The following is a 17,206-nucleotide window of genomic DNA, read 5'->3' on the forward strand; positions in this document are numbered from 1 at the left end:
AAAACTTGTGACCTTGGGCAGGAAAAGTTTGACAAGATAAAGTAAAAGCTATTGAAAAAGGAACATTAAACAAGATAGGAGGAAACCTGCTTACTATCTGTAGATTTCCCTTCCCCCCACATGATTACTGTAACATTCATAGATAAAAAATACTCATTCTGAGTGTGGAAACTGAAAGCCACTCCAGTTATCACGGTCTGCACATACATGCATGACTGAATTTCAGCAACACAAAACACACTGCTTAGGATAAAGGAGCTCCCTTTTACCTTTACCAGTTGGTATCACACCACTGAGTATTGCCTGTCTTATGTGCAGAAATGTGGGATTTCTATTATTCACTCCCATGGCCTTTACAGAAGCTGGATTTTTTTTCTTCTTTAGTGCTCATCAAGAGCATTATTCAATAAGGAGTAATAGCTTTTTGCAATTGAGTTATATTTGATATTGTGCATTATGATTGTCTAACAGACCATGAATGTTCCTTCAGACAGATTTGGTAGTTTATTTACCTGTCATAGTAAAATAGGAGGTACTGAAGATCTATGAGAATACCCTGTGCATGTACAATGGGCCTTGTTGCCATGACCTATGAAGAATGAAAATCAAAAGCTGACCACCAATCATCCCTTGAATTCCACTGGAGGTTCATTTCTGAATATCTGAATACTTTGGGGTCTGCCTCTGCAAAGCAGCAAATACTTTCAGACTGTTCCCCATATTTCTTCCTCTTCCCTATCCACACTGAGTTCTCTGATTCATCCCAACACTTCTGCTACGATTTTTTCCATAATGAAGTTTCAGCAAAATGTTCTTTCTCCTTTCACATGTATGCTGTAGAGCCTTTGGCTTATACCAGATATAGTCCAACTTCCAGTGAAAAGCTTTCATCTTGCCTAGCTGCAGAAATAGCTGGAGCTGTGCTTTTGACAAGTACTAACTATAAGCTTCTCCAGTCCTCAGACTCTTTTGGCAGACCAAAACATTTTTCTGTACCATTTTATTATTTAAAATACTCATAAAGCTTTATTTTTATTCTTACACGGAAAACCATCCATTACAAAATCCTCTGAATAGAATGACCATCCTGCAGCTGGCTCTGTTCAGAACTGCATTATTTTCTCTACGTCAAGTGGTTGCCATACATGAGAAGCATCCCTATGTTTCTCTGCACACTGTAGTGAGAGGTCACATATGTATCACACTTTTCCCTTCATCCATCCTGGGAGCAATGCTACAGCAAATTCTGTAATTACAGTGCCCCGGAGATGAGAACAAACTAAACAGCTGGAAAGGAGATATAGCCTTAAAAAGAATGGTTTCCAGGGATTGATGCACTTTCTTGCACTCCTTGATAATATGGGACTACTCTTGACTCAGCTTTAGCAGTAAGTGCTTATAAAATGAACGGTGGTGGGTCTTCTCGTTCTCCAATCACATCTTATTTTCTCATAATCTTTTGGGATCCTTAGATTCATCTGATGGTGAGAATCACTTGATCTGATTTTTTGTTTTTTTTAATCTGATTTTACAACTAAGTTTATTTGAAGTGTATTATCTTTATCCCCCTTTTATTTTTATTTATTATTATTATTTTTTTAATGTGTGTGTATTATTCATTTGGCTCTAGTTATTGGCATGGCTCAATCAAATTAATGTTTAAATTCTGAAGTCATGCTAGACTTGAACTTGGTACAGCTCTAGAAGGTACAAGAAAAGCCTGAATAATTACATTCTTCTATGAGGTTTTACTTCACAAAATAAAATTTGGCTTTCTCCAAATAGAGTACCGGCCTTACATTGGCCTACTCAGTGTTTTCAAGCACAGTAAATCAAAAGGCAGTGACAAAGGGTAGTAACTCAAAGGATGACTCTTAGAAGGCTAACAGGGGGAGTGTCCGAAAGGGTACTGTATATATCACCAAGGACTCAGAGAATCTGTTTAGGTTCAACCGACAAGCTGGACTATTACACGCGTCTTTGATGTTTTTCTGTAAGTACTTCTCCAAATAAAATATAACTTCTAAGTTGCGTTCTTGGATATGGAAAAAAACAACAAAGGAAAACAGAAATATTATGTGTAAGATCTTAAAAGGAAAAATAGGGCAGCCTCCTATTTTATGATGTTGGCCCACAACATCAGGGGCAGATGTTGGGGGTATGGCACTGGAGGCTGAACCTTCCTACCAACATCCCGTTATGTGTTGTTGCTGTGTGACAGATGGCAGCAGAGGGGCAGTCTGACCAAATGGTGTCTGACATGGAAATGTGTATGAAGCAGAGGTGTGTCATTGAATTTCTCCATGTGGAAAAAATGGCACTCACTGACATTCATCGATACTTGCTGAACATTTATGGACACCAAACAGTGGAAGTGAGCACAGTGAGGCAGTGGATGGTGCAATTTAGCAGTGGTGACAGTGACAGTAGTTCACCTTCACTGGTACAGATTTTTATCAGCAGGAAATGCAGATTCTTGTGCATTGTTGGCAAAAATGCATAGCTAAGTGTGATGAAAAATAATGTTTTATGTCTGAGAATCCGCTCAAGGAAACAAAGTTATTGTAATTATTATAATAATATTACATGTTCTCTTTGTATCTATTGTAGTTTCCATGAAAATAAATAGGAGACATTACTTTTGATGTGATCCATATATAAGACAGATACATAAAAAATATTTTTGGAAGAAAAAAATTCTGTTTTCTCAGTCTCACTCCCTGGAGAACACAGCTGGGGTACAGTAGGATGATTCACAGAGCCTGTGGTTCTCCAATTGCTAGCAAAAGGAACCTCACAGATCACACAGTAGATCACATCTGCTTCAAACTATGGACATGCTGTTATTCCAGCTTAAACTGATTTAGAAAGGGGAGGGCAGTATTCAAGCTTTCTTGGTCTCAGAGTCAAGAAAGAGAAGGACTGTAGATTTCAACAAATTCCCTTAAGTCAAGACATTAAATTGCATGTACAAGACCTTCAACTGGCTGATCTAATGCAGCTTTACAGTGCATTAAGCAATTTAGCCAAACTCTCTATATATGGCATATATATGCTTGTGAGTTTTTTGTTAGTTTGTTTGTTTGTCAGCAACAAAAAAGGAGTCAGCAGAGATTAAATGTCAAAAAATGAGAATACAGAAAAGAAGCCCACTAAAGCTACAGTTTAGCATCTAGGCAACTGGCTAAATTTACAAAGAAATTCACTCCCATTTTTCCTACAAATTACAGGAAAACAACCTCCAATTTTATGACTAGTTGTACAAAGAAGCAGTTTGAAACAAACTAAGACTATTGTGTGTTGACCACATTTGACTGAAGTATCCAGAGTATGGTCCAGAGTAGACACAGAAGAAATGAAATGTGTTTATATTGTCTCAAAAATCATTCAGAGCTATGGATGGCTATAGGGAAACGTATGCAGTCCACACTATATTTATCATACTGAAGCACAGATGAAACTATCTGTTTCCTAAAGGGCAAGTATAACACAGTGTTTTTATAACTAACCAGTACCTTTCTGAAGGAATGTAAACATATTTGGGAAACAATGGGTCAGTGTTTACAATATTTCTAATGATTGCAGAATTTTTAGGCTTTACATTATTGTTTTTGGCATCACGGAAAGAGCAGTGAACAAGCAACATCTGGTCTACAGAAAGTACTTTTTACTGCAAGTGCCACACGTCCACACCAGACAGCTATATTTCTGTTTGTTTTAGACAACACTGATTTCAGAATGGGCTCCATCAGTGCAGCAAATGCAGAATTTTGTTGTGATCTATATAACGAGATGAAAGTCCAGCACGCAAATGAGAACATCTTGTATTCCCCCATGAGCCTCATTGCAGCCTTGGCCATGGTCTATATGGGAGCAAGAGGCAACACTGAGTACCAGATGGAAAAGGTAAGTTGTGCAAATGAATACAAGCTCACTTTGATCCCGGTCAATAGAATAACAATTTATCCAGGAATACCTTTGAGACTTTTTCCAATTGAGAGGTCAGCCATTGTACATTTACCATTGGATTTAAACTTGGCTAGAAGAAGGACCTTGAGCCTTGAGGTCTGGATCTGGAGCTAACTTTTCACTTTTCACTGCTTTTCACTACAAAGGGTAAGAATGGTTTCTACTAAGGAGGAGATCTCCTGCTTCAGCTTTTATTATCTCACAAACCTGACTCCTTCCAGATAAAATGAACAAATTGTAATGTATAAAAGATGAAACATTCAGATATCAGGAGTCACAGTTGTAAAAACAATGTGGGTGTATCTGCTTTCTAGAAGGAAAAATAAGTGAACTAACTCTAAGATCCTATCAAAAAATGTTCAGAGTAGCACATGCAGTAAACAAATTTGAAGCTCACATGAAACTTCTCAGTTCAGCCATTGATTATTCCAAGCCCAGAATTAGAACACAAAAACCAGTGACTCTCAGTGGACTTTGCATACTTCATTTCTTCTTCTGCTACTTCCATTTGCAGGCTCTTCACTTTGACAGCATTGCAGGACTTGGAGGAAGCATTCAGACAAAGGTACAGAAACCTAAGGTACATTTAATTTTCTCTTACACAGGTTTTTTTTTTTTTCCTGAGAACAGAACTTAAAACTGTTTTGACTGTGCTTTAGATCCCTAGCTAATGCTCTCAACCCAGGATATGCAAGTAGAAAAGTCAAATTTGTTAACAAACAAACAAACAAACACAAACATAAAAAGAAGGTTGTTTTCACATGTTGCACCAGAAAAAGTGATAGGATAGTGGAAGGACATTTTGAGCACTAGGATACCTTCCTAGATTGATAGGAGCTTGCACACTTCTAGGTTTTGTTGGAGGACAGCACATGAGCCATCTATGTGCTTTTTTCCATGGTCACTTGATGCAATTGGAAAGATAACACAAGCCATGCTCTGTGGCCTGTCCTCATCCACTTGGGTTCTCCAAGCACAAGATGTGGCTTGCAAAGGACAAGATTTCTCACTTTCCTTTTCTTTTTCCTTTTTCTTTCCCCCTTTCCCTTTTCCTTTCCCTTTCCCTCTCGCGTTCTCTCTCACTTTCCCACTTCATCTTTCCCTTCCCTTCCCTTCCCTTCCCTTCCCTTCCCTTCCCTTCCCTTCCCTTCCCTTCCCTTCCCTTCCCTTCCCTTCCCTTCCCTTCCCTTCCCTTCCCTTCCCTCCCTTTCCCTTCCCATTCTTTTTGCTAGAGCACTTAGTGAATTATGTAGAACAATTTACAAAATGCAATCAGACAAATCACTCACATTTTCTGTTTGTTACCACCAAGACTGAGTGTCACCAAATGTTATCACTTCTATGTAATTAATTGCTTATATAGAACATCTCTCCCATGGAGCTTTTAGACTCTAATGTATTTTGTTTGCAAATGCCTGAACACTGTGTGTTTTCCTATGTGATTTTTACCTTATAAACAGTTGTCTTTCTAGTAAAATAAGCTAACATTTATACCCTTTTTCCTCCTCTTCCCCAACCCAGTGTGGCAAATCTGTGAACATGCACATACTGTTTAAAGAACTTCTCTCTGATATTACCACACCAAAAGCCAATTATTCACTCCGCATTGCCAACAGACTCTATGCAGAAAAGTCACGTCCTATCCTACCGGTGAGTTGTACATCAGAGTGATTTCTTGCTAAATCTTGCATAAACACTTAACCCAGGAATACAGCCCAGAGTATCTGTTAATCCAGCTCACCTCAGTGGTGTGGGCTTCTACACCTTTTCTCTCTGCAGCAGCTGTGACAACAGCCTTCAGAGGAAGCATTTCCAGGGAAAAAAGATGGCTCTATTCAAAAATGAATTAGAGTTCAGTATGTTTCTTCACTTGAAAACCTCAAAAACAGTATCTTTGAAAGGGTCCAAATTTTTCATTTGACATTCTCAAAATAAAGCATACAATTATTCTCAATCAAATACATTTTATCTTTAAAAATAAAGAAAAATGCTTCAAAATAAAGGATTTTATCGTAACAAAACACTTGCTAATGGACCTGAAGCTGTTTTTCTTCAAGAAAATATTTCAGCATTTCTACTACATAATCCTAACTGGCAAAGTAATAAAAATCTTAAAGATCTTAACATATCTTGCACCAGAATAATTTTGTTGGCCCAGTTTTAACCATTTTGTACAGGAAAGTCTAACCATAGCATAATTATAAAAAAACACGAAACATTTTACCTGCATTTTATTTCACCTTTACAGTCTTTTTAAAAACTGACTTGGTGTCTACAACTGCTGTCTTTACAGGCTTACCTAAAATGTGTGAAGAAACTGTACAGAACAGGTCTGGAAACAGTGAACTTCAAAACAGCATCAGACCAAGCCAGACAGCTCATTAACTCCTGGGTGGAAAAGCAGACAGAAGGTAAGCTCAGAGAAGAGTTTGCAATATACTTTCTTTTTACTACTTTACTTGAACAACTTCTGGAAAGATAATTCTTTCCATCTCCTTTAATGGATATTTCCTGTGGAAATGGATGACTCTTGCACATTTTTTTTGTGTGTGGGGACAGTGCATGCATTTAAATATATATGAAAAAGGCAGAGGTGCCATGGTATGCACAGTGTGCACTTTCTGTGTAAGGACAGCAAAACTCATGCAAGATTATAGAATATTGGCATATGCATGTGCTGGATGGATAAAAAATGGGCTTCCATGGAAGAAAACAATGCAGTCACTAGGCTGGTGTAAGGAATGATTAGGAATTAGGAGTATGCATACATTTATCAGGAATAAGGTGGGAAGAAAACAAGAATCAAGTATGAGAAGGAAACACAGGGAGAGACAGAAGATCTGTATCCCTGCTTTGTTTTTCACCTCCTTCTGTTCTATGCAAGTCTTTTTCCAAGCACATTTGAGATATTCCTGGGGATATGTGTGAACATTCAAGCCTACATGCCTCCTTATAGAAATGTCTGGCCAAGGGTCAGTTGTTCTGTATAAAATCACCCTCATGAACTTGAATTCTGCATGTCATTTAAAGAAGAGGAAGTCAAGTCAAGCTTGCAGCTTGATTTCTAAAACACAACACTCCTATGGAAGTGGCTATGAAAACAAAACCCCACAAAACAGTATCCTCCAATCCCTTTGCTGCATTCATGCAAACCAGACTTAGAACTCACTGCTTTGCTTCCTTCTTACAGGACAGATCAAAGATTTGCTTGTATCAAGCTCCACTGATCTTAATACATCGCTGGTCCTTGTTAACGCTATTTACTTCAAAGGGATGTGGAAGACAGCATTTAATGCAGAAGATACTCGAGAAATGCTCTTCAGCATAACAAAGGTAGGGGACAAGGTCACTGCTTCTGGGAAGGAGGGAAAGCAATCAAGGGTGTCACATACACCATTTGACAGTCATCGACCCATGGTTCTTCTGGAGCTCTTGCTGGCAGGGCATGGGGCTGAGCCCAAGGCAGGCTGGTAAAAGGCAACCAAAGAACACCTGCAGACAAGAGTCCTCTCTCTGGAGACACAGCCCGAGAATCCAGCCCGGTTCCTCTGAATGGCTTGCATATTTGCCTGCTTCAAGAGAAACTGCCCCTTGCTCACATCTTTGTCTCATGCTTCTGTTTTGCAGCAAGAAAGCAAACCTGTGCAAATGATGTGTCTGAATGGTACCTTTAATGTGGTCGTGTTGCCTGCAGAGAAAATGAAGATCCTGGAGCTGCCATTAGCCAGCGGAGAGATGAGCATGTTGGTGATGCTGCCTGATGAGGTTTCTGGCCTGGAGCAGGTACAGCCCTGGCAGGGAACAGCAACCGTTCTCAGTTCAGTGAGAGCTGGCTGCCTTCAGACCTTTGGCTGTCCTTTCACCCCCTGGCTGTGCTGTGCTGCCCAGACAGGGGAGCAAAACAGTGGCCCAGGTATTTCCAGGCACTCAGGCAGAGGTTGACCTCTAAAGAGAGCCCTGGCTTCAATGTCATTAAACAAAGAGTATAGCAAACAAAACAAAGGTAAAGGAGCCTAGGGTTTCTGTAATGTTATAGAAGGGCATGTGTAGGCAATTTTTTTCATTGAGAGGCAGTTTCATCTGGGCTCTTACATAAACTCCTCAGCAAATGTTACTAGAATTGATGGGGTTCAATAATCCCTAATGATATTTTTGAGAATATTCTCATCAAATATTTTGAATGAGCTGCTCTCAGAATATCAAAGTAGATGTAGAAATGTTTGTTTTTGTTTGATACTATCCGCTATGTATAAATTGTCATGGCATTTTTTTTATGATCTCTTTCACCAGCTGACCAATCTGCTATGTAGTGAAATTGCTATATTCTTCTGTATGAGACATGAAAATATTTGTACAGAAGGGGATGTGTCAGGCAGAACTGAATAAAGGGGCACTGACAGAGGAAATACTAGAGAAATGAATGATACAATAGGAAGATGTTGATAGGATGCACTTTGGGAAACTTTCCATTTTTTTTTTTAAATAATAGTCTTGATCAAAATGAATGATGGAAAGAAGCTGCATTCTCATCACAGGCAATTTATTCTCTCTCTTTTCAGATTGAGAAGACAATTAACTTAGAAAAACTCATGGAGTGGACCAATCCCAATGCCATGGAGAAGAGGAGAGTGAAAGTGTACCTGCCTCGAATGAAGATTGAGGAAAAATATAACCTCACATCTGTCTTAATGGCACTGGGAATGACCGACCTGTTCAGTCATTCAGCCAATCTGACTGGCATCTCTTCATCAGAGAGCTTGAAGATATCCCAGGCTGTGCATGGGGCCTTCATGGAACTCAGTGAAGATGGTGCTGAGGTGGAAGGCTCCACAGAGATGACAGAAGACATCAAGCATTCCCCTGAGTTAGATCAGTTTAGGGCTGACCACCCATTCCTCTTCTTGATCAAACACAACCCAACCAACACTATTGTCTGCTTTGGCAGATATCGGTCCCCCTAAAGAATGGAAGAGCTGGCAATAACACATACCTTCCCCTCAGAAACAAAATCCCCTTACCATAGTGCTACAGCATAATCTTATCTCTTCCATAGAAAAGACATACCCACAGGAGAGGACACAGCACCAAGCACACTTCCCTTCCTATAATGATTTCAGAATGTCTTGATATGAGCAAAACTGAGCCAACAAGATGGTAAGAATGAAGACACCTATCAGCCATGAAGGTGACAAGTGATTTTCACCCAAGGAATAAATAGTAAGAATGACCCTAAGACCTTGGGAGCTCATTACACAGAAAGCAATGAGCTTTGCTCATCCCATTCCCTGGTAACATACTGCTGACAAACCCACGTTACCATTCCTGAAACATGGGCTTTATGATATCCAGTCTAGAGGAGATGTTTGTGGAAGAGTTTCTGGTGCGCAGGTTATTCATTAGTGATCATGTCAATTTTATTTTTTTTTATTTGGTAATTGGGCAATGGTATACATGTCCACTATCAATGGAGTTGTCCTCTCACCATAAATTCCTCACCTAATTCTGAATTTCTTACAGAGTTTCTTCAAAGCCCTAAAGTCTCCCTTTCACTCCAGAGAAGGGAAATAGACTCAGTTTTGCATAGGTGCAGTTATGCCTTTTCTCAGGGTGCAGATTCAAAGCCTGAACCATGGAGATCCAGATGATTCTTATGATCCAGAACTCAGTGAGATCCACTGGGCAAAAGAACTGTCTAAATTTTTGTTTAAAACTTTGGAAGACACTTCAAATTTGAGAACATTCTGATACACCTTTTTGGTGAAAAATCCTGATAGTGTTGTAAAATACTTTTAAGAAATAGATTAGAATTCTGTTTTTTTTTTTTTTTCTGTCTTCTCTTCATATATATAGATTGTCAACTGCAAATACGGATCTACCGGCTTAATATTATATTCTGTTTTCCTTCTAATCACCCATTAATGATTTAGATGCATACAATTGATTTTGTTTTGGCTAACATAATAAATGAAAACAACAAACACTTGTCATGTGAATTATATTAGCTTTCTGAACCACACACTCTTAAAAATATCTTTACATTTTAACAACTGTGAGTAAAATGTGATTTAGCACGAAAAATGTATTCTTAGAATGAATAAAGCATGCAGACATGAAGTTTTTCAGGCATCTATGACATTTTTAGGAGTACCTGTTTTCAAGAACTTTGCCAAAGACCTACAACCAGACTTTGATTCTTCCTGTATTTCAGATGACAAGAAGTAGCACAATAAAATACAAACTATCCCTATGCATTTTTCTGTGCCATTCCATCAGGTATTAAAGATGACCTGGCATTTTTTTATGGTAAATGTTTCAAGGAACAGCTATTCTAACAGTTTTACCCTTTTATACAGAAGCTAAGATTCATAGAGGCTGTAAAAGACCCCAGGGGATCATCTAGTCCAACTCCAGATGATTTCATCATTTTAGATGATGAAATAAACTGAAAATCATATAACTTGAAAGGCATAAGAAAGGTTAAGTAGATCAATAGCTACTAGGCAAAGCATTTCCCTGACCAGAGTCTTGAGAGGAGGAACTCTAATGTTAACATTTCCCATTTCCACATTAGTGTTACCACTTCAGTGTCAATGATAAAAGGTGATCTGTAGAGTAAAAACAGCTGGTGCTGCAGGTCTAACATCCACATTTTTTTGTATATTTGTATATTTTTTGTATATTTTGTGTATTATCAGGATACTCAGCTGTTTTTCAATGGTAAAACCAAACATAAGAACACTTTCAAGACAAGAGAAATATCAGCATCTCAAGGTTTACCATCAGTAGTTCATTCACCTTTTGCATCTCCTATGTCCATAGAATCATAGAATCGTGGAACTGTTCAGGTTGGAGAAGACCTTAAGGATCATCAAGTCCAGCCGCAACCTAACCATACTACCCCAACAACCCTCTGCTAAATCAGAAGCAGTTGATCCAGTCTGATTAATTTAAAAGCCAGTTCACTTAAACAATATGAAGACTTGAGAAAGATTACATTTGCAAGTTGCCCTTTTATGATTATTAGTCTGGAAAGTGCTTGAAGTACAAAGATATGCTTCAATGACCTGAAAAACAGCAGAGGTCAAGATGGAGAAATGGGAAAAAAAGCAAAGGTTTCTTGCTTACAAGCAAATATAAAGCTTCCCCTTTCTCAAAAAGGAAAAAGAGTGGAAACTCAGTGATACTGAACAAAAATTGCAACAAAATACTGATGGTGGAGCCCTGGCCACCACTGACCAGACAGGGGGCAGAACAAACAAAAGTCTGGATAAAAGTGTTCACCATGAAGGGGGTAGTAGGCCTGGTGGGTGGGATGATGAGCAAAATAAATACATTTTTAAAACCTTCCTGTGGCTCCAGACAATTTTAGCCCAAGCCTACGAAAGGCTACTGGCATTTTTATTTTCTGGACTATTATGACCCCATTTCTTTGACGGACTGCTGTGCAGCAACTGACAGAAAGTTTAGTGGGTAAGTCATGGAGACAAAATGTCCAGCATAGACCAAAGCAAAAACATAATGTTCAGATGAGTGATCAATTGGCTGACAGGTTGGGCTCAAAGGATTCTAGTTAATGGGGTTACATCAGGCTGGCCGGTAGTCACTAGTGGGGTTCTGCAGGGCTCAATTTTAGGGCCACTTCTCTTCAGCGTTTTCATCAATGACTTGGATATAGGACTTGAAGGCATACTAAGCAAGTTCATGGATGACACAAATTGGGAAGTGCCATTGGCTCCTTTGTGGGTAAAGAGGCCTTACAGAAAGACCCTGACCAATCAGTGAGCTTGGCAATCACCAACTGCATGAAGTTTAACAAGAGCGGGTGCCATATGCTGTACCTGGGATGGGGCAGCCTTGACTGTGTGTATAGACTGGAGGACAAGAGGCTGAGAGCAGTCCTGCCCAAAAGGATCTGGGGTTCTGGCTGACAGCAAGTAGTACATGAGCCAGCAGCATGCCCTGGCAGCCCAAGGGCCAGCTGTACCCTGGGATGCACCAGGCCCAGAACTGCCACCGGGTGAGAGGAGAGGCTGTCCCATTGTGCTCTGTGCTGTGTGGCTGTACCTTCAGCACTGCATGCAGGGGTAAGCTTCACAATGTAAGAAGAACATAAAGCTATTAGAGAGCATCCAAAGAAGGGCTGAGAAGACGGTGAAGGGTCTGGAGAGCAAGGTGTGTGAGGAGCAGCTGAGGTTCCTGGGTTTGCTCAGCTCAGAGCAGAGGAGCTGAGGGGAGGCCTCATGGCAGCTGCAGCTTCATTTCTGTTCAGAATGGCACAGCACTGCTGCAGAAAGGTGTCTGGTACGCTGTGAGCTTCTGTCTGAAAAAGCCTGACCAGACACTGATTTGTTTTGGACTAAGGGAGCAACATAATCCCAGAGAACAACTGAGTGGGAAATCACCACTGATAACTACTGCATCAAGTTCTGCAACAGCAACGAAGAAATCACTAGCAGTCATTGTGGGCAAGACAAACACTAAATGATCAATTAGCTCCTTGCTACTAGAAAAACAGTGGAAACATAAATGAGAACAAAATCTCCTGTTGTGCATAGAATGAATGATAGAACGAGCAACTTTGTTCTATGAGCTGACCTGGACTTCATATTCTTTTGGAAAGGATCAGATGTCAAAGAGCCTGTTAGTTTAGGGACTAGCCCACAGTGAAATACCTGGTAGAGCAAAGAGCAGCTAAGCCTTAGCTGACCTCTTTCTTGGGACAAGCATTGTCAACAAAAGGACATGTCACAGCAACACATCCTTTTGTGTTTGTGCAGCATTACGCAGCCGTGCTGGACAGCGTAATCCATCAGCTAGCCCAGAAAGCATTTCACCTACAGGAAGGCTTGCTTAATCTTGCTAGACTTCACATCAGATCTAAACTAATTACTAACAGCATTAGTGCTCTGAATTAGCTGTTATGGCACAATTGTAGTATCTTTGTAGATCCTGAGTTATAGGCTGTCTATGGTGACCCAAACACATGATTCAGGCAGATGGTACACAAATGCCCAGGGGGCTCTTCTATAGCAAGCTGCAGCATGCTGCTAGACAGTTTGATAGTAAAAAGATTTAAGGCACACTCAAAAGGTACATGTGACACAGTACAACTTATTGAATAACCCTTTGACTTTTGAGTTGTCAGATATACAACAAGAGACCACTGCCGTGTGTATTAAAACCTGTCTGAACAGAAAACAAGCTGATTGCCAGCCTTAAGAAAGAAAGGGAGAAGGGGCAGCAGCCACAGAAACATCTCGCAGTGTGGGGAGTGATCTAAATTGTGTGATTAAAGATATTCACCATGAATAGACACATTCAGTCACTTGATATGTCTTTCCACCAGCACAGATATCATCTTCAGCAAAATGGAACTCACATCAGCGGTGACTAATTTAAGTACTGTTCAAGCAAGAGAATAGCTCACTCCCTTTATAATAGGTTATACGTGATGGGCTACCAATATGATTTAAGGGCTAATGATCTTTACTCAAAAGTATTGCTGCTGCATAGCAATGTCTGCACCAGACTGGACTGGGCTATAGATGATACCATGAAACATAATAGTTGTACTTAAGCATATCAGAAAGACAGAGATCTTCGTTACTAGTATTGCTTTAGCATCTTCAGCTGAACAAGACTAATGAGGACTCTATTAGGCAGAAATATATGGACTATTCAGAGGCTTTCCACTTGCGCAGACAACTAAAAGGGTTAAGGAGTCCAACCTCTTTTCTCCAAAAAGCGTAATTTGTTCTAGATAATTTCAGAGGCATTTTGTCTATTGACTTTGGAGTTCTGTCTTAAAATCACAGCCTACTGAGAGGTCAAAGTAGCTTGTTTGTTGCCCTTTCTTTTATTTCAATGGATTTATGCGATCGCTTTATGCTTGCTATTGTATATTATGACTGTCCTGCAGACCATGAATGTGTCACCTGATGTGCCACGAAGTTACTCGTGGACGATCTGTAAGAATGTTCTTTGAATGTGCAAAAGACACATTTCGAACCTCACATCTGGTGCTCTGACCTGTTCGAAAAGAACAACTCAAATCAACATCCAAAATTGTAGCAGTGGATTCGAACACTTTTCTTGTAGCTTCTAACTGGATTCTGAATATCCTAATATCTGAATTTAAAAAGCAACACAAGTCTCTTCTCTGCTCAACCTCTTTTGCCACAAGAATCTTTCTTCAGTTCTGCATTTTTTTGTTTATTTATCTTTTAAAATACAGACGTTCTGAATATTGCTTTCAAAACTGATTTGGATTCATACAATATGCTTATTGACAGTCTTCTACTGACAATCTGCAAAGACCCTGTTGGCACACAAGTGTCCTGAGTTAGACTGCTCTAGCAATGTTAGACTGCTCTGCAAAATGTTTTACGCAATTCAGGTTGTAAGTGGCACCAGGCAGAAGAACTAAACAATTACATATAAGTTTTCACTGCAGGTGTCCCTATTCATTGCAGAGGAGTTGGACTTGATGGTCTTTAAGGGTCCTTTCCAACTCAAATGACTCTTTGATTCTGTGACTTTATGAAAAGTTGCAGTAAGTACAGGGTTGGTATAGCACAGCAAGCAGTCCTGCATGTACTGCATTTTTTATGTTCTCAAAATGGTGACTGCTGGAGGGATCTGGGTTGTCAGTACTCACTATGGAAGTAAAAAAGGGAAATTAACTTTCCATTCCTTAGAGACACTGTGCATAACTTAATATCACACATTTTTTGCTTTGTTTTCACTATCTATGCCACACTATTTGCTTCTGTACTCAAATCATACTTAGTATTTAAATCTCAAAAAAAAAAAAAAAAGCTTTTATCATTTTTGTTTCAGTCTTTTCAGTATGCTCCATCTTTTTCTCCGAGGTGCCACATGACATCCTTCATTCTGGAACTTCCATTTCTTTCCCTCTTTCATTCTCTCTTTCTTTACCTTTTTCTTTTTCTCTTTTTTCTTTTTTTTTCTTCCCCTTTATCTTTCCTTTTTTTTCCCTTATCTCTTTCTTCCCCCTTTCCCTTTCCCTTTCCCTTTCCTTTCCTTTCCTTTCCTTTCCTTTCCTTTCCTTTCCTTTCCTTTCCTTTCCTTTCCTTTCCTTTCCTTTCCTTTCCTTTCCTTTCCTTTCCTTTCCTTTCCTTTCCTTTCCTTTCCTTTCCTTTCCTTGCCTTGCCTTGCCTTGCCTTGCCTTGCCTTGCCTTCCTGCCTTCCTGCCTCCTGCCTTCTTTCCTGCCTTCCTGCCTTCCTGCTTTCTTGTGAATAATGGACTTCAACCAAGTAAAAGTGTGTTTCTGACACTGAGTTCCATCCATCATTTGGTTTGGTAAACACAGAACAGGCAGCATGGGGCGTGTCATGACATTACACAGGATATATTTCAAGGAGTTCTGCAAGGCTGTACCATGTACAGCTGAGAAGCTGTACTCTTATCATCACAAGTGAAGCTGATAAGGTAAGAATTTCTTCTGGTTATGATTCATGTTCTAACCCCTCCCCCCCCCCCCCCCTTTTTTTTTTAAATGATTATAAAACTTACAACAATATTGATGGAACTTCATGTTTGTGGTTTGTGATCATCAAGAACAGTCAAGAAACAAATGATTAAAGGATGACTTCTTTAAAAATCCATTCTCACCTTTACACGTGTGTTCTGCATCACTGTACTGTTTCACAGCATGCCATGTATGAAGTAAAGCTTTGTGTACTAATTCTTTAACACTGAAAAGCTGGTGCTGTGCTAAGACGGCCTTTCTTCCTTTTTCCTTGATCCCTTTTGTTCCTGATTTAGAACTTATATACAGCACTGAATTCATTTAAATTCAAGAGGATGTAGTTTAAGCTCAGTTGCATGGCTCACCTGAATGAAATTAAAGAATGCAGCATGGTCTGGTGACAACAACATACTGCAAATTAATTTCTATGTATTCTAAAACAAGCAAACAAACAAACAAAAAAATACACACACATACGCATAAAGCATTTGCTTCAACAGTATGTTTTTTCAACAAGATCATAGATGGAGCTTAAAGCTTTGTGGAAGCAGTAAATAATCCAAAAGCTTGACATACATCATCTACATATGTGAGTCAATTAAGAGAGAGATGGAACACATGAATGTTCTGATTACACACAATGAAACATTTGGCAGAATATCTTGGATTTCCCCTGTGCTTGGGAAATTCCACCCTAGGAAGATTCTCTCTGCTTGTGACAAAATGGGAAGACATAGATGGTATAAGCACTTGGCTTTACAGCACTGTGTTGTCTATTCTATGTCATCTTTTCTACTAAAGAGCTTCTTTTTCATTCACTGTTAAATAAAATGCTACGTGCTAAAACTATAGGGAAAATTGCACAAGAATGTCAGGAAAAAAAAAAAGGCAGAAAAAAAATGTATAAATACTGAAGATGTGAAGTATCTGCAAATGAAACAAGACTAAACAATCTCTGCTTTATTAAAAGGTGGATTTTATGATAAAGGTGCCAATAAAATTAAAGACCAGTCTTTGAAAAGTGAAGCATAACTAAGTCAACCAAGAATGGAACATGTACTAGTTAACTGGCATTTGTCATAAAGCAGATGAGTTTGGTAAATCTTTATCTTTTTCTATCACAGTGCTTCCATTTCCCTAATCTATTTTTAAGAAGGAGGTAATGATGAGGTTTGAGACCCCTGATAAAGTGGTTGGTATAAGAACCCAGCTTCCATATACATGAAGGTGAAGTACTTCCAGAAAAAAACTTGTGGTGTTTTTCCAGACCTACCCACTGTATATTGTCAGTAACTGTAGTTTGCATCACAGAGGGCTGATCTGCTAACTGGTTTTAAAAGTGATGTTGACAACTATAGTGAAGAACCTGGTCTGGAGTTGCAGATGGATGAAGACCGAGAACAAATCAGTGTGTTTTCTATACAAGATGAGAAATGATTGTCAATGAGCTTCTTTCAAGGCAAGTCTTTGCAATATTTTCAACACAGTGCACGTGTACAGAGGATAACTCAAGTTTCAAATAAAACAGTCACCAGCCTACACATAACTGGTAGCTACACAGGGTTTTGATTGCTCACAAATCCAAGAACACAACTGCCTTTTAAATCCACACTACTGAATTCTATTTACTGAAATGTGAATACTGAAATACTTTGTGCATGTGTACAAAGATTCAAGTGCACTGACTTATCCTTGCAATACAACTAATACATTTTATGTTTGCTTTAGACAGCACTGATTTCAGA

The 17,206-nt window shown here is 39.3% G+C and overlaps 1 protein-coding gene across 1 annotated transcript; it reads left to right on the forward strand.

The window, feature by feature from the left end:
* Positions 1–1,983: 1,983 nt before the first annotated feature.
* On the forward strand, positions 1,984–8,930 carry LOC140247731 (ovalbumin-related protein X-like). Its single transcript, XM_072327608.1, has 8 exons — positions 1,984–1,993; positions 3,722–3,906; positions 4,484–4,549; positions 5,491–5,619; positions 6,263–6,380; positions 7,160–7,302; positions 7,597–7,752; positions 8,529–8,930. Exons 1-8 carry the CDS (start codon positions 1,984–1,986, stop codon positions 8,928–8,930), a joined length of 1,209 nt encoding a protein of 402 aa, XP_072183709.1.
* The last annotated feature ends 8,276 nt before the right edge of the window (positions 8,931–17,206 follow it).

The sequence above is a fragment of the Excalfactoria chinensis genome, chromosome 2 (assembly GCF_039878825.1).
Source record: "Excalfactoria chinensis isolate bCotChi1 chromosome 2, bCotChi1.hap2, whole genome shotgun sequence".
Lineage (NCBI taxonomy): Eukaryota > Metazoa > Chordata > Aves > Galliformes > Phasianidae > Excalfactoria > Excalfactoria chinensis.

Excerpts from the sequence above, each read along its gene's own strand:
- LOC140247731 (XM_072327608.1), top strand. Across the intron at positions 3,907-4,483 it reads CTGAGTACCAGATGGAAAAG|GCTCTTCACTTTGACAGCAT; the intron begins GTAAGTTGTGCA and ends TTCCATTTGCAG. Across the intron at positions 4,550-5,490 it reads CAAAGGTACAGAAACCTAAG|TGTGGCAAATCTGTGAACAT; the intron begins GTACATTTAATT and ends TCCCCAACCCAG.